Raw genomic sequence first — 17,153 nt, forward strand, 5'->3', positions numbered from 1 at the left:
TTCTTCCGCAGACTTGCCGCCGGGGAGAGGACGCGGGGGGGGGAGGGGGGAGGGGGAGGGGCAGGCGACCGAGAAAGCGCCCCGGCCTCGGCTCAGCCGAGCAAGGCGGATGCCCGGAGGGAGAGGCGTCCCCGGCCCACGCCAACCACCCGGGATCGCGTTCAGGATGGGGACCGAACAGCAGCTCTCAAGAAGACGCGTGACATCGTATCGATTTTATTGACTTCACAACCTTTCCCAGAAATAAAGCATCGTCTCTTTAGGAAGCAGCCTCCGCCCTGAGAGCCTTTGGCTTAGCAACCAAGCCAAGGATCCGGGCGGTTTTTCCTCATGAGAAAGTTGACCTTTCTGCCCATTTCAGAGTTATAGATTCTCCGGCACGCTTCGTAGGCCTCCCGCCGCCTCTTCTGGCACGGCTTCTCGTAATAACGCTTCCGCTTGACGTGGTCGATAATTCCATCCATAGTGAGGACTCTGAAGAACAGAAGTAAGGAACCGTCTCTTTAAAAAGGCAGGAAGATCCGACGAAGGCGCAAGTTTAAATCGGGCTTAATTTCCCCCCACCCTCCAGCCTTCTGTCTGCTTTGCGTGGCTTTCCTAAGGATTTCCGAGACTCTCCCCCCCCCGCGCAATCATTTTTAAACCGTCGAGCGCAACGGGTGGCTGCGTAAGCCCGGAGGGGAGGAGTGGGGCGAACCAGAGGGAGATCGCAACAGTGCCGGATCTCCTCTGAAGTCCGATCAGACGGGAAGGTCGGCCGTCGGTCTAACGCCCCCTTCGGACGGAACCTCTGCTGCTTTCCACGCCGCACCGACCGCCCCAAAGACGGCCCCGCGCCTCCGCCTTGGCACGGGAGCTGAAGGGACCCGACCCCGGTGCAACCGGCTCGGGCGCGCCCTGTGCCGGCATCGCGCGGATCCTGGCCGTCGGGGAGCCGCGTGGCCCGAGCGCTTCCCCCGATCTCCCGTCCCTTCTCCGCGGAAGGGCAGAGGCGGCGGCGGCGCTCCTACCTGGTGAGCACGCGGTAGGCCAGCTCCACGTCCCCGCCCGGAACCATCACGGTCCGGGCGAGGAACTTGGCGTGGTGCGCCATCTCCACCCCGCGGACCGCCAGAGGGGCCGGGCAGCGCCTCCCACCACAGACCGGGGATTTCGGCGGAAGCGCCCGCCCGGCGCCCGGAAGTTCATGCAACCGGAAGCAGAAGCGCCCGCCGCATGATGTCGCCGTGGCAACGCCCCCTCCCCCAAGCCGGCAACGCGGAACCCGCCGGGCCGCCCCGCAGAGCGAAAATTTCCCCAGGATAGAGTGAGACTCCAGAGGTGAATCCACATTTCACACAGGATCAAAGCCCAGATCAGGAACACCTGCACATCTGCACAGGGAGGACACATTGAAAGCAACCAGTTGAATCCACCAGCACGTATACACGCTTCCTTGCTCACACCAAGGACCATTTTCCCCTCCCCACTAATAAAACCGTGCCTTCCCACCACCTTTTCTCTGTAGTTACCCCTAAATGAAAATCCTTTTGCTCTTAGGAAATAAGGAAATGAATCTCCTTTCTCAAAGTATGTCAGGAGTTCATTTTTTTGTTTGCTCTTGCTTCACCCTCTCTTAACTATAAAAGAGAATGTAAGTTGAGTCTCAGGATTTCCTCTTTGAATGAGAGGAATCGTTCTTAATTATAAATCGTAATTACATTGTTTTCCTGCCTTGGTGCCTTACTGAAGTGTGGGCATACCAGGGCCAGTGTTAGGCCATATTTCGCCAAGAGAATATAGTTTAGCATCAGATCACGAAGATAAATGTCTAAAGCAGCCATGTGAAACTTGTGACCTCACATGACATCATGAGATGTATTGGGACTGTTTTGCCATTGCTGGCTTCCAGATGACGTGTCCAGCCTGCGGGCCGGCAGTGTGATATCCCTAGTTTAAAGAATGGAAAAAAGAACCATGAACCTCATGAACAGCCATGGTGTCAGTGTCTTTATTGAAACTAAAGTTTTCCACCCTGTGGGTAGGTATAGTTCTGCTTTCTCTTGGACATACGTGAAATGTTTTAAGTTTAAAAAATGTTTGTGGAGAAGGGGAAAGACGGTCTGCAAGTCAGGGAGACTTTATCTTCTGGGGCATCAGGAGCTGTGGCATTTCACAGGCTTTCATACAGAAGCTTCACTCCCCACCAGCTCCTCCGCAGACATCGACAAGTGAGGCAGTGACAGAGAGAGGCTGCCAAGAGTTCCTCTGGGGCCAGAGCTGCTTGCTGCCAGGACACCAGGCAAGCTTTGACAGCGAGGTGTCTCCCCAGAGCCAGAGAACAGCATGCTAGGAGGGCAGCTGTGTGCAAGCGTCTTGGAAGCAGCCTGTGCAGACATAACCTTTTGGAGAAAGAAAACCACTCCACAACTGCTCATGTTTGGCCCCAACAAGATCTGCCCAAGCGCAGAGTTCATCTGACTAAAGTCTACTTGTCCCAGGAGAGGGTTCAAAATGGGCAACGTGTGAATCCAGGCCAGGTTCATAGCAGGCCCATTGCCCATGGGCACTGGCTGTCCCTGCCGAATTCCAGTATCGTGGTCTTGTAAGGAAGAGAGGTCCGAGGACAGGTTCAGCACGTCATCTTGGATGGACACGCTTCTGCTTCCCGTGATCTGGTCTCCTACACAGCGAGACTGAGAGAGATGGTAGGGAAATCAAGTACTCCCCAAGCCCCCTTCAACAGGACAGCAATAACAGATTACATACCACTTCACAGTGCTTTACAGCACTGTCTAAACAGTTTACAGCCAGCCTATTGCCCCCAACAATCTAGGTCCTCATTTTACCAACCTTGGAAGGATGGAAAGTTGAGTCAACCGTGAGCTAGTCAGGACTGAACTGCCGGAAGTCGGCAGAAGTAACTGCAATACTGCATTCTAATCACTGTGCCGCCACCACAGACACAAAAAAGGAGCTAAACATCCCTCCTGGATGTGAGAAGCCCCTATCCTGTTTTAACAGTTGGCAACATTCATGAAATTATCTTCTGGTTTCTTTATGTCTTTTCTATGTTAAGAACAGTCAGTGGGGATTGAGTCCCTTATGATCACGACCATTCATGCAATTTACAAACTTGCTTTACACACAAGAGACTGGGGGATGTCAGTGGTTTCCTCAACAAGGCTTCCTCCAGAGGTGTCAGACCACAATGCCTATTTCTCTGAGAAAGCACAGGATGTGGTTTGGGAGTCCAACACGTCCAAAGAGAACCATTATGGGGTGAAACAAGGGCAAAAGCTGCCCACAGTTGTGAAATGAATAGCAAATAAATTTAATCAAATCAAATTCCATGGCTAAATTGACTTTTTGGAACAGAAAGGCCAGGGACATCATTGTCCAGGATCAGGGGGTGTTAATAGGGGAAGCATTATTAACTTAAGACTAGACAGAGTAGTGAATGAATCCAAGGCAAGGCAGGCAGGTGTAATCAACTGGAGAAAGAAACACAAATACACACACACAACCACTTCTGCCAGTTCCAGCAAGGAAAGGAAAAAACGACAGCCCTCCCTATACAGAAAGGAGAGCACATCCCAGACAAAGCCCTACAGCTCCACAGATTAAGTGTGTGTTTACCTACGGACAATAATTTCAATGGGTTATGTACCGAATCCAGCCAAGTCAGGCGGAACAAAGCGATCTTGGCACTCACCTGAGCTGCCCCATGTGCCTCCTTGGCTGACACGCTGTAGCTGGCCTGGGAGTCCTTCAAGGGAATCTGAGGGAACCAGATCTTGAGCATCTTTTCCACCTGCAACAGGGTGCCCAGGTATCGCTCCCTGCAAGCCAAAGGGAAATCAAACCAGAGTGATACACACATACGTAATGGAGCCAGCAGCTTCTTCCACACACCTACAAAGCACACAAGCGAAGCTACAGCACTGCTTTTAAAAAGACTCTTTCCTTGCAGAATGTAGTCCAGAGGGCCCCCCACCAAAAGTGTATTATGACAAGGCAAGCCCCAGAACTGCAAGAGCACAGCTGGACCTCAGTGGTGATAAGAAAGCAGTTAAGGCATCTGGCCACATGAGGGGGCTCGAGCAGCACTTGTTAGCAAATGACCCTTACCCCATCTGAGGCTTCTGAAGGACACCAACGATCCGCTGGATCCGATCCATGGCCACGCTCTGCTGGAAACTGCTTAAACCTGCAAGGCCAAAACACAAAGTTCAGTAAATGTGGTTGGTGCAACTATGACTGAATGGATTAAAATGACTCTCACCCCAGCAGCTTTTGGGATAACCACAAAGCAGAGTAGCAAACTATCATTGCTTTTCCCCATTACCTGCTGCCTAGAATCAGACTGCACCAGTGGAAGGGTGAGGTACAGCCAACAATCTCATCAATTGTCTATGACTTCTCCACATTGATTGTTAATTCCAACCCCCACCTGTCTGTAGGAGGGACTGTAAATGGGTTGCCTGAAGGAGAAGTGACTGATCTCCAAGAAAACCTGTTGGGCTATATAACAACTCAATGCTTCAGAGGCTTCTGAATTACAATGGGACGGGATCCCCCAAGCTGTGGCAGTTTCTCTATGAAGGGCTGGCTGTAAGAGAAATATCGGAGTCAAAGTGGCCAGATCACACGTCCCCATGGCTTCCTCCAACAGGGCTCTCCTTCAAGGACAACACTTGCAACTTTCCAAACCCCCAGTTGCCAGGGCTTCCAGCCCACTTCGCTCCTAACCTCGGTCAAAGCAGCCCATTTTCAAGCGATTCAGAATTTCCGACAGGGGGCGGACAAAGCCTTGGAGTTCCCAGCACTGTAAAAATGGAGCACAAAAGAGTGTGAAGTGTGAAAAGCTGCACAACAAGATTTGAAAACAGTTCTCCGGGGAAGAAGGAAAAAATCTGGGAATGAACAGAAGATGACTACCTATTCATGTTTATTCCTGGGTCTTTTGCATGCTTTCTTATAAAACAACACAGACCCAGGCACTGTCTCTGTCAACGGGGGAAATCTGGCCTGTCTGTGGGAGAAGACTTGGGAACCGACAAAATTCCCCCTGCTTCAGCCCGAATGGCCACTCTACTAGCAGAGCCCCCACTCTAAAATGTCCTTTCCAAGCCATCTCCAAGGTCTTGAGTAGGACTGACCAAACAGTGCCTCCTTATGAAAAGCAACCTAGTCAGCTGTGTGGCCTCCACCATTCTGCCAAGTGAAAACGATCCTTTCCAGTGTGGTGAAAATTGCTCACCAAATCCTCAGTGGATTCTTGGGCACTGGATGTCTTCTTTCACTCGTAGAAGGAAGGAGCAATGCGATAATCATCAGAACCAGGGGTCTCTGGGTGGGGCTCCTCTCACAGAGAGAAATCCCTAGCTGCCCATCATCCCTCCGGGGCTGTGAATGGACTCACCTTTTGGGCAAAGGCTTGGTCCCCTTCTGTCCAACAGAGAGAGTGCTGGGTCTCTTCCGTCACCGTTTCCTTCCTCCGCTGCCTCTTTATCCCAGGTGATGACACAGATGCCACGGGGCACGGAGGGGGCCAGTTGCCTCCTGTGGCACTGGTCTGAAGCTTGCCGCCGCCCTCGGCCCTCTTTCGGTTTACCCTCTGTCCAGGCAGGCTTCCATTTAGACTGACCCAGCGGCTACGGAACGTCTCCCCAGGACCCTCCGAATCGTGGTGGCAGCCAGAGCCAGGAGGCTGCAATCCAAGGGGCCGCCTCACCCAACGCTTGGGACCCTGCTCAGGCAGACCCGGCAAGAGGAGGAATCCTGGGCCATTGAGGCAACCGTGTCTCGGCAGCCTCACCTCCTTCCCATCGTTGAGAAGGAAGATTCTGAAGTTCCCCTTTGGTGACAGGAGCTGCTCTTCCTCACACTCCTCCTCCTCGCTGGTGGCACTTTCCACCGAATAGAAAGACTCCCCGGAAGAGATGCTTCTTGTCTCTGTGTCATCCATGGATTATCTTGATTGCTAAAAGACAAGGAGGGGATGTCCATCTGCATTTAGCTATTTCCACAAAACGTTCCTCCCTCCCTCATTCTGGGACTGAAAGGCCCCCTCCTCTTCTTTTAAGCAGTAGCATCACTCAACGCCACAGGTGACAAAAGGCACCACCTGACTGGGCCAGTCATCGCAGCAGCAGCCACAGGTCCCCAAGCACAAGGAAGAGAACCACGGGAAGGGACCAGTTTCTACCAATTGGGTCAGCACCACAAACCATTCAAGCAGCTCCCAAGGATGGCCACTTCCAGGCCCCACAAGGTGCTACATGCTGCCAGGCAGCAGCCAGTGTTCTGCACCCTCCCAGGGCAAAGCATTATCCTTTCTCAAGAAAAGGATTTGCATTTCCATTCCCAGGGAGAAGGGGGGGGAGGAGCACAGAGGAAACAGGGTGGATTTATTGCAGGTGCTCCAAGTGCAACCCGTCCCCCGCCCTTCACCACCGCCCCTCCCACACCCGAGAGCGCCAACCGCCCATAGTCGCCCGGTGCGTTTCTGGGGCGAGGGGTGCTGGAACCCAAACCCCGACCCCCCACGTTGGGGGGACGCTGCCTGTCGGCCCTGGGCTGTTGGCTCAACGGCCCCAAACGGCGGGAGTAGGGAAAGCCTTGAACACCTCTGTCCCAGCGGCTGTCCGCGAAACCCGCGGGAGGTGCGAAGCCAGCAAAACTTCGAAGACAGGGCGAGGGCACCGAAGCCCCAACTCGGAATCCGCCTCTGCACAATTCGGGCGAGTCTCTCGCCAGTAACCTCACCTCCGTCCCCGGCTGAACAGGAGCTTTCGGGGCCGCCGTTACATGCTCCCCCCCCCCGACCTCACAATAGCAGCGAGCTGCAAAGCCGCCTTCGAGAAGTTCTCTCGCTTGTTCAAAAGGCACCGCTGGGGAACCGAGCTCGCCCGGCCCCGGGCTCCAAAAGGGAAACGAGCCGAACCCGGGATTTACTTCCTGGCCACTCTGTCCGCACAGCCCTGGTGCCCCCCGCCTGCGAATGCGCCCGCCCGCCGCTCCCACCCGAGCCCACTCGCCGGTGCCGCTCCTGGCCCGGAATAATGAAACAGCGCCCCCGCCACGAGTGCCGATCGCTCCCAGGTGGTCCCGGGCCGCCCGTGGCCGTCGCCCTCCGATCGGGAAGCGATTCGGCAAACGCGGAAACTGCCACCGGACAGCCCGGCGGCCGGTCCTCCCTGGCCCAGCGCCCTTCGGTCGAGGCGGCCCGCGCGCTCTGCACATGCCCCGAAGCGCGGACGCCCCTGCCCCGGCTTCTGCTGCTCCCTGCCCGATGCCCTGTTTGAAAAACCCGAGCGGAGGGAAAGGCTCGCGCCGCGGCTACCCACCGGCTGCTCCGGGCTGCTCCGAGAAAGTGCCGGCCGCAGGGAAGCCGAGCCCAGCTCAGGGCCCGGACCACGCGGCCACGTGCGGGGGCGCACGTGCCAGCAGACCCCGCCCCTCCTGGCCCGCCCCCGAAGGCGCTGCAGACCCGGCGAGCCATTGGCTCTGCGCGGTCCAGCTGTGGGCGGCCCGCGTCTCCATTGGCTGGCGGGCCCGAGCCAGGCGCAGGCGGCGACACGCGGGTCGCACGGGGCAGCGGCGGGCGGGAGCGGGAGGCGGGTGGCCCGCCCCGTGTCTCTCCGGCGCGTCCCCGCGCACGTGGCAGCGGCGTGCAAAGCGTCCGCCGCGGTGCTCTCGTCGCGCACCCCGGCATGGCCCACCTCGCTGGCCGGTCTGCGGGAGAGAACGTTTCGGAACCGGACCGTTACCGGCGCGGGTGGCTGGAGAGGGACGAAAGAGGCAGCGAAGGCGGCGCGATTGAACGGACGGCGGGGCTGCTCGCAAACTGGATCGCTGCTCCCCGCCTTAGGACGAAGCTCTCCCCTCCGGCTGGGGAGGAACTGTCCCGCCAACGAAGCGCGCCTGCCCCACGGCTCCCATCGGGGCGGGAAGCCCGCCGGCGACTCTCCTGATCTTGCCCGCTCGATACGAAGGAGCGGAAGCAAATCGCCTCCGGTCCCCGAAAGCCCGTCTTGCCCGTTACGCAACCCTGACTGGGCTCTTCTGTCAGTTCGTCTTCGGGGACGCGCAGTCCCGAATCTGCCAGAACATCCCGTGATCGTCACAAGCGTTAATCGGGATTATACGAATTAGTAGAGGTGAAATGCAACGTCGTGAATTTAACGCGCCTCCATCCTGAGGGGACAGCGAGAGAGAACCAGAGTTTTTCCCAAAGCGCCAAGAACGCCCCAGCCGCCTCTTACAAAAACATCACAACTTGCTTGAAACACCCATAAAACAACACGTTCCTCTCCTTCCAGTTAACTCAAAAACATGGAATGCTGGCGAAACGTTCAAGTCTGTGCTGTGTTTTTATGTCACTGAGAATTAGATTCACCCATCAAGCTTAGCCAATGAGCAAAAGACCTGGTGACTAAATAAAAGCCACTTGAGAACCTTGCTTTAACCTTGACTCGCAGTTTGGGTTCCACAGCAGATGCAAGTGTCACATTAGGGGCGTGATCTGAAGAAGACACAGGAACCAACCCACTCCTTTTACTTGAGAAATAAATGCAGGTGCCCCCTTTCTCCTTCTGCCCCTTCACAAAAGGCAGAGGATCTGCTAGGAATCACTTGCCCGGAGGCAAGGGAAGCCCTGCAGGGAAGTTGCTTTGCCTTTTCGGGCATGATTGGGGAAGGGCTCCCTCGCCATGTTCTGCTCCCCCACCCCCCAGACTGCAGGACATGGCACAATCTGGCAAATGCTGGGCAGGGAACTGGGTCATTGTGACCTGCTTTCTGTCAGGGTGGCAAAAAAACAGCGCAGAAGAGGGAGCTGGTGGGGTCCAGCCCAAACTGGAGGGAGGGAAGGAGTTTCCTGGGTCTGCCTGCCAGCCTGCCTGCTTCCCTCCAGGCATGGGCCCCAATTGGGTAGAACCAGAATTCCATCAAGGGAGGTTCTCTGCTTGTCTCTTTGCCAAAAGGTCATTGGCTGTAAGGACCTTTGGCCCCCACTGCTGTGGCTCCACCAATTGGTTACCTTTCCAGGGAGCAACAGCCCTTGCTGTTCTCCCCAGTTAAGCAACAAAGAGTAGAGTTCTGTAGAGGAGGTGTGTGCCTGCTTAACCCTTTGTCTGCCAGTCACTTTCTCTTTGAAATTCAACTCCTTTTCTTTTATCCTTCACTATTTATTATGGATTTAGCAATGTGTACACTTCCTACATCAGAAAAACAAATCCACAGAACCTCAAGTCAGCCATTAACTACCACAGTGCCAATAAGCAAATTCAGCTAATGTGTACCATAACCCATCTCAACACCTTCCATGCAGTCAAGGATGGGGAAGGGGGGGACATAAAGGTGCAGTCCAGCAGGTCTAAAGCACCAGACTGGAAATGACTCTTACTCAACAAGCCACAACTCTGCTGCAATGAGGGGGAGTCTCCTTATAGCAGCAAGAAAGACCTCGAGTTCTCCCACCCAGGCCTCCCCAGGATCAGGCAGGGGCCTCTGGGATGCCACAACCAAGCCACGATGCTCAATATGTCCACACCGTTTTCCTTCTGCAAGATGAAATTAGAAAGCTACAACAGCTGAAATGTTGTGTCACCAAACATGGAAGCTCAGCAGGCCACTATTCTGCCACTGTTCCTGCCTTGGAGCCAGGTCCTAGCCCCCGTTAGAGCTGCAGCAGCGGCCAAAGCTGTGCCTCCTCCAGATCACCCCCCCCAGTCCCTCTCCCTCTCTGCCTGAAAGCTCAGATGAAAAGAACCGGCCTGTTGCACAGGGACTTGGCTGGCACAGGCCTGAAGGGGAGCCAAGCGCTGCCAGCTCCCCCTCCCCCCCCCTCCAAACACATTTGGGACTCTACAGGCCGGTGGACGGGTGATTTAAGGAACAGAGTCCTCAGCGGCCGGCCGGCTGCCTGGCTTGCCCAGAGCCACCTTAAATGGCATTAGCCGCCTTCTGGTCGGTGTCCAATGGGGACCTCCTGACTCCCCTGGAAAGAGGCAAGCAGTGGGGTGCAGATGTGGGAGTGGAAGATCCCATTTTTGGCCAAACAGAGACGCCTCTTGGCTCTGGACCCCTCCATTTCTTTGGAATTTTTCTCCCATTTCACCTGCTTTTCCTTTTCTGACATTCCAAGATGTTGCTAGTTCTCATCCTCTGGCAAACTCTTTCCCAAGCCCTGGCTGCAAGTGGGGGTAAGTGGCGTTTTTCTTTTTCCTCCCAACCCTCAGCTTCTTCACAGGGCCCTTTGCCTTTCTCTAGGGGGACCCACCGCAATTAGGCAGCTGAGGGGGGGAGGGCTTTCTCTGGCAGCTCGAATGGACACAACAATGCAGCTACCCCTGGTAACCGCTCCGAGCTGCTCAAGCATTTTAATTTTTTTAAAAAGACGCTTATTTGTTTCTCTGAAAGCAAGTGGGTCCATTCTCAGACTAATCATTTGGATGGAGCGCTGGCGAAGTTTACCAACAACTCCGCTCTTTCTGCTCTTTGTGGGGCGGAAGGCTTGCAGAGGGCCTTCCCTCATTCCTCCTCTGCTCCCTTAGGACTCCCAGAAGCTGCAATGCCTACAGGCGCTGGCAGTGGCTTCTAGAATTATCTCTCAGCCTTTCACTTGTAAGACAGAAAGAAGCTGAAGATACTCTGATAAAATGGGACAGTAACAATCTCTGGAAAAATATTGACAAAGAAGCTGCCTGAGACCAAGCACAGAAACAGTAACATTATTTTTGAAAGAAAGTTTCAAAGAGCCCAAGAGAAGGGGAAAGAACGAGGAAAACAGAGTAATAAGAAAGGAATAAAATTTTTACATAATATAATCATTTGTAACTGAGAAGATTTCAGGTGGGGAATTAGTCTGTCCTGGGAGCTTTGAAAGCTATTCCAGAGGTGCTTTTTCCAAAAGGCAACTGGAGTTTTTAGAACTGAAGAAGCTTCTTGGATAAGAATTGAAACATTTTCAAGGAAAAAACCCCCCAAGAAAGTCCAGCTGACTTTTGGAAAAAGCAGCTTTGGTGACTGAGAATCTCCACAGACGTTTGAAGGCCAAAGGTTTTTGGGTGCAGAGCGGTCTTCATCCGCTTCATTAATCATCCTCAACTCTCTGTCGCTCTACGGCATAATTTGTTTTCCGTGGCTCATGGACTCGGCCACTGCAGTCTGGGCTGGCAACTCCCAGGCTGTATCTGAGGCCTTCTGGCAGGCCCAGCCGGGCGGAGCTCAAGGGGAGTGGACGGCAAGGAAATGCCAGCCTGGCACCTGCCTCTTCCCCAGGGAAGGAGGAAAGAGCACAGGATCGGGACTCCTTGGCAGAGGGGCAGAAAGCCACGGTCTCCAATCGGGTCTAAATGGGGGTGTCAAGACCCAAACAGAGAGGCCTCTGGGTGCTGGGCTAGACCTCCGGGGAAAGCACCTGTGGGATCTCAGCTCTGGGACTCCTCTCAGATCTTAAGCGACAACTGGCTCCCGAGCTCTGGGGAGGAGGCCAAGCACACATCTTCAAGCCAGAATAAAATTAGCAGCAGCTCACGAGCCTTCAGGAGGTGACATGTCTGCTCACGGCCAGCTGCCCTTTTGGGGGATGGAAGAATTCAGCCTCTTTTCTCTAGCGTATCAACTCAGGTTTCATCCTTTCAAAAGAGAGAAAGGGGCTGTCACACAGAAATAAAACACAGCCCCTTATTTCAAAGGTCTGATCAGAAACTGGCCTTGCAGTCCCTGCTGGCAGTGCCCCTTTAGGTCCCTGGAGATTAGCTGATCTTTAACCAAAGCTCCTTTCTGAAATAAAGTGCAGAATTCCAGCAAAGGGCGGAACGCAGATCAGAATATCACACCATGGCCAGGGACGGCTGGAGACAGTGGGGCCTGTTCCTTTAAGAGCAGGCCTCCCATGGACACAGCCAAGCCACCTCTTGTCAAGCTAGAAGGGAACAATTGCTCTCACATCCCTGACTGGGGCAAGGTCACCTTGCAGTCTGTGGTGGGATTCAGAGGGGCTCTTCTCCCCTTGCGAGGGATCCAGCCCTGTCTTGTAGCTCACAGGTGGGTTTCTTTGCTATGGGCTCCACCTGCCAGGCAGAAATGCCCCACATCTGGAGCTGTCAGCCAAGAATCTCTTCCTCCCCCCTTCTGCTGCAGGTTCCCACTGGTCATACGAAGGTGAGGAGAAACAGCTACACTACACACAATATCTTGCTCTGCTCATCGGAATTGCAAATGCAGCCGCAAAGTTGGGAGGGGATGCCCAAACATGCCTCTTCCCTGACAAAGGCTCCTGCAGTCCTTTCGGTGCTCCAGAAAGGCCCTTTGGGGGTCTCCAGTTGGAAAGAAAGGCTTTGGAACAGGCACTTCCAGAATAGGGGAGCAAATATTTTGTGAGAGGAGGGGGGGCCTTTCTGCTTCCCAGATCCATAGGCCTTTTCTCTTTTTCCAGGGTCCAACGGGCAGACGCACTGGCCAGACACATATCCAGACTGCGGCTGGCAGGCTCAGTCACCCCTCGATATCCAGACAGACTTGGTCCAGTATGACCCCTCTCTGCCCCCCATTGAGCCAGAGGGCTACCGAGACCCTGGGAGCAGCTCCTTGACCCTGAGCAATAATGGACACACAGGTGAGAACATTCACAAGATCTGTTGTTTATCATACAAAGGTCTGCTTGAGAAGACAATGCTTCTTCTGTCTTCCACACCTTGAGGACTAGTAACTCTAGAAGAGCACCATACCACAGATCTGCTTTGTGACAGTGTTCCTCCTCCCCACTGGCTACAAGCTAAGGCTCCTTGCTCTCTGCCTGCACAGTGCAACTCTCCCTCCCCGAGAAGCTGCGCCTGCACGGCCTGCCCAGCATCTACTCAGCAGTGCAGCTACACTTCCACTGGGGCAGCAGCAACAGCCGGGCCGGGGGCTCTGAGCACCGCGTGGACGGCCAGGCCTTCCCAGCAGAGGTAAGCCAGCTACAGGGCAGCACTTGCGCACAGGCAGCCCCGGACGGGCCCCTTGCTGGGGCACAAACGGTGGCTGAATCGGCCCTTTGACCGAGGCTGAGAACAGAGCTGCAAGGAAAGCCCAGCTCTACCGGAGTTATCTGGCGATTGCAACACCCAGAATCCTCATAAAGGCTGGCTGGGAATTCTGGGCACTGCAGATTTTCCCATCCGGAAAGCCAAGTTTAAGCAGCCCTCCCCTGTATCCACGTCAGGAGCCATTTATCTGTGCCCATCTTGCATGGACTGGTCTAGACCTTTCCAATATCCATAGCCCCCAAATGCCATGGGACTCTGGCCCTGTGGGTCCTGCTGAGACGTACTCCCTGTCACATCATCTGTGAAACTCAGCTCTCCTTCGCCACTGGCGTGTTGTAATTTTTCTTTTTTCTGTAACAAATGGAACAGCTCTCTCCTCAGGAGGACTTTGCCCTAACAGACGCCTCTGACCAGGGGCTGCAAGTAGGGATTAAGAAGGGACGGAGCCGTTTCTCATAGGAAAAGCCGACTCGGCTGCCCGCAAGAAGAAACCCCAAGTCCACCACATTTCAATAAAGTCACGAAGCTCTTCCTCCCTCCCTCCCTTTAACTCTTTGTCCTCAGCTTCATGTGGTCCACTTCAACTCAGAGAAGTATGCCAACCTGAGTGTGGCCAAACACCAACCGGATGGGCTGGCGGTGCTGGGCATTTTCCTGGAGGTGAGCTTCTGCTGGGTGGAGATTGTGCCATGGTCATTGTCCAGAACAGTCAAGCATTTCCTCAGATCCCTCCCTGCTCCCTCATGCCAGACATTCCTTAGATAGCCACATGCCAGCCCTACCGACTGCTGAAAAGAAAATACCGCTCCAACGTTTATGAACGTCCTTCCAGAGCTTCTGGCAGGGGACGCCCAGGAAAGCTCTCCTCACAGACTAGGTCACTTGAGCCATGGGCTCCCCTGCTGACAAAGGACGCAGCCACCCCTGTCGTTCAAAGCAGTCTAGGGCTGACGTCTTCAACAGAAGGCATTTGGGGTGCAGCAAAACACTTCAAAACCATGAGCAGAGTTTCTAAAGGAGGTACAAGTGAGTCCCTACATGGGTTTATGTAGCCAAGGACATCGGTGTCCCATCTAAAGTTTCAGCCATAAATAGCTCTACCGATTTTGTGTTCCTGCCCAGTTTGCCTGAAGCTCTCTTGGCCTTAGAAAATCCCTGCGTGATGCTGCCACAGAGCCTCCTTTCCTGAATAAAAACTGCCTAGTAAAGCTTCAGTTACGCTGCCAAGCAAACAGTGACACCATTCATTTAGTCGCCTTCTCCGATCCCTTGATCCTAATTTCTTTTTTCTCTCTTCTGTATTAAAACTTCTCCTCTGACCCACATGAAGCAAATTATTCATCTGCAGGCACCGTGCATTTGGGGGGGGGGCGCACGAAGAAAGAGAACCAGCACTGATCAAAAGAGAGAAGTCATTTCTTCATTGCATCTGGCAGGTTGACATTGTGGAGAATCCTGCCTACAACCACATCTTGGACCGTCTGGACAGCATCCTTTATGCAGGTAGAGGGTCTGTTGGGATAGGGAGGGGCTGCAGGGGCTGGCCTGGGGGGGGGAGACCAAAAGCACAAGAGAGTGGAATTGCCAGCAGAGTCCCTGAAACCCAAACCGCAGTGAGTAATTTGGGCTCCTGAGAAGGATCAAAACGTGTCACTTTCCCCAGATACTTTGCAGTTTGCTTCTTAAAAGACACATCCATTTTACAGTAACAGGGAAAACAAAACATTCAGGATCATTAATTTCTTGGGGGAAAATGCTGGAAAGTAGATTTCATATTCCCAGTGGTTCTCAGTAGTGAGATTCTTCTGCTAATCCAGCATCTCAGAAGCAAGCACTTTAAAGCCCGTCTGCCAGGGAGCTGCTCTGGAGAAAGGCCACTGTGCCCCCTGCCTGTTTCTGGGAGCTGGAAGGCCAGACTGGACAGTCCTCCAGCCTTAGGCAGTCTCAGGGGCGCAACAGAAAGGCTCCCAAAAGCCAGCCCGGGACTCTCTCCCATCCCCCTGCACCTCTTTGTCTGCCGTCACTTTCTGGTTTCCCACCTCCTAAACTCACCAGAGCAAGAAGTCACCGTTGCTCCCTTCAGTGTGCGAGAGCTGCTCCCTGCACATCTGGGCCACTACTACCGCTACAGTGGTTCACTGACAACCCCGCCTTGCTATCAGAGTGTCCTGTGGACAGTTTTCCGCCAGCCCGCCCGCATCTCTGCTGCTCAGGTACAGCCTGAAAGATGAAGCCCATCTTTAAGTTTAGGCAAAGGGCTTGCATGTTGGGGGAGGGGCAGCATGTGTGTGGGGGGAAGAAAACTGCAGTAACTGGTTTGAGTCACATCTTTTCTAGTTGGAGAAGCTGCAGAAATCTCTTTATTCCACAAAAGATGGGAAGACACCCTCAGAATTGCTGATTAGTAACTTCCGGGTGCCCCAGTTCTTGAACCATCGCGTGGTCTTCTCCTCCTTCCCTGTGGGTGAGTACAGAAGCTGCTTTCCTGGTGTGCAAGAACTCACGTGTAGAGATAGGGGGACACTGCCCTCTGGTGGACAAATTTGGCCCAGCACCAAATCCAGGCTGGTGCAGTAAAGATCACTCAAGAAAAAATAAAGGGGGGGGGGAGAGAAAGCAGATAGGGAGGAGGAGGCAACTCTGCCCCCAGAACGTTTCTCTCCTTTCCCTTCTAGGGCCGTCTGGATACTCTGCAGGTGTGACTCCCCTCCTGTGAGGCTTGCTCAAGGGGGCCGGGTGGGACTCGCACAGCCAGCTAGCCAAGCTGCAGTGGTGGTGGAGGACCGGAGCCTACCAACCCAGCTTTGCCCTAGAGCCGGAGGAGGAGAGCTGGCCATGGGTGGGGTAGGGGAGGGGTTTCTGTCATTCAGAACTTCCAATAATCATGCAAAGAAAATGGGAAATGAACCGGCAAGCCTGACTGCCTTTCTGGAGTTCTAGAACACCTACTATGGTAGTAAATGTTTTTTAGCCATGAACTTCCTGGCTTACACCTCAGTTTGTTCACTGTCCTAGTCCTCAAAGAGGAAGTGCATTCCATTTTTAAAACTTGGGATGTATCCATCTCCCCCACCCCATCACCTCTTTAATATGGCCTCTTTCCCTCTTTTCTCTTTCTAGGTGAGATCATTGCCATAATTGTTGCAGTGCTCTTGGGCTGTCTGGCTGTCTTCCTTGCTGGCTGGATTTTGGCAAAGAGAACCCGATGAGGAGCAGGTGAATGTGGGACACCAACCCAGTTCCTGCCTAATTGCATCGCAGTGCCAGCATAAGGGTGGCTCCCACATGTTTTGTTTTGGAGGGGCAAGCAATTCAAACGATCCTTTCCCCCACCCCATTCCTTGCCATGTGGAGTACCAAGAATGTGAAAGAGAATTTTACTGGAAAAAGAACAGAATAGATATTTATTAAACTTCCTCCTGCCCCATCCCGAGCTTTGTGTTTTTCTACTTTATTGAACAACAATGGCATGAGCAAAGGACACTGCAGAACCCTAACCCACCAGGACAAGATTTCCTCCTGCAGCCCTGCTATCTTCTCTTCTTTGAGGAAGCCACAAGTATTTAGGCTGGGGGAGGAAGGGGAGGGGGAGAAAACCAGCAGGATTGGTCTGGAGAAGCAACTAGCCCAGGGGTAGGCAACCCCGGCTCTTTTATGACTCATGGACTTCAACTCCCAGAATTCCTGAGTCAGCATAGCTGACTCAGGAATTCTGGGAGTTGAAGTCCATGAGTCATAAAAGAGCCGAGGTTGCCTACTCCTGAACTAGCCCAACCAACATCAGGCTCCCTCACCTGCCACACTACTCAGCTGATTTTCCTCCCCAGCAGGATCAGGAAGAGGCAGTTGGCATGTGGGAAGGAGTTTCTAAGAGAATCCGCAGCACCACCAAGACCCTTCCCCCCAGTTCCTTTATAAGTCTAAGCACAAAGTTACTATTGTGCCTCCTGCCAACTTCCACTGTTGACAAAGGAGAAGAAGCCATGGGAATCTCAAAGCCCAGGTTGAATATCTGGGCCGGTCTCACTCAGTATTCAAAATCCCACTCAAGAAAACACAACTGCTACATTCACAAAATCAACTGTGCTAAGACAAGGGCTGGCTTCTCAAAACACCTGGGCGACAAACCACTCA

The 17,153-nt window shown here is 53.7% G+C and overlaps 3 protein-coding genes across 6 annotated transcripts; 1 reads left to right on the forward strand and 2 right to left on the reverse strand.

The window, feature by feature from the left end:
* Positions 1-175: 175 nt before the first annotated feature.
* Positions 176-1,205, reverse strand: MRPS21 (mitochondrial ribosomal protein S21). The gene is made up of 2 exons (XM_083374580.1): positions 1,011-1,205; positions 176-474 (listed from the first exon to the last, which is right to left on the reverse strand). Exons 1-2 carry the CDS (start codon positions 1,091-1,093, stop codon positions 294-296), a joined length of 264 nt encoding a protein of 87 aa, XP_083230706.1. The 5' UTR covers positions 1,094-1,205; the 3' UTR covers positions 176-293.
* A 763-nt stretch (positions 1,206-1,968) lies between these two features.
* On the reverse strand, positions 1,969-15,406 carry CIART (circadian associated repressor of transcription). Of its 2 annotated transcripts, none has more exons than XM_083374428.1 (6): positions 15,324-15,406; positions 5,405-5,957; positions 4,732-4,807; positions 4,111-4,189; positions 3,695-3,821; positions 1,969-2,675 (listed from the first exon to the last, which is right to left on the reverse strand). In XM_083374428.1, exons 2-6 carry the CDS (start codon positions 5,948-5,950, stop codon positions 2,163-2,165), a joined length of 1,341 nt encoding a protein of 446 aa, XP_083230554.1. In that variant the 5' UTR covers positions 5,951-5,957; positions 15,324-15,406; the 3' UTR covers positions 1,969-2,162. The 2 variants fall into 2 exon arrangements, with proteins under 2 accessions (XP_083230554.1, XP_083230553.1); XM_083374427.1 differs by lacking the exon at positions 15,324-15,406 and adding an exon at positions 7,332-7,405 and having other exon boundaries at positions 5,405-5,965.
* Positions 9,887-16,445, forward strand: CA14 (carbonic anhydrase 14). 3 transcript variants are annotated; one of them, XM_083374431.1, is made up of 10 exons: positions 9,887-10,190; positions 12,133-12,153; positions 12,428-12,607; positions 12,796-12,941; positions 13,584-13,679; positions 14,456-14,522; positions 15,075-15,232; positions 15,357-15,483; positions 15,695-15,715; positions 16,140-16,445. In XM_083374431.1, the coding sequence occupies exons 1-10, from the start codon at positions 10,133-10,135 to the stop codon at positions 16,226-16,228; spliced, it is 963 nt and encodes a 320-aa protein (XP_083230557.1). In that variant the 5' UTR covers positions 9,887-10,132; the 3' UTR covers positions 16,229-16,445. The 3 variants fall into 3 exon arrangements, with proteins under 3 accessions (XP_083230557.1, XP_083230559.1, XP_083230558.1); XM_083374433.1 differs by lacking the exon at positions 15,695-15,715; XM_083374432.1 differs by lacking the exon at positions 12,133-12,153.
* Positions 16,446-17,153: the final 708 nt, after the last annotated feature.

Source organism: Vipera ursinii, assembly GCF_947247035.1.
Source record: "Vipera ursinii genome assembly, chromosome: 15".
NCBI lineage: Eukaryota > Metazoa > Chordata > Lepidosauria > Squamata > Viperidae > Vipera > Vipera ursinii.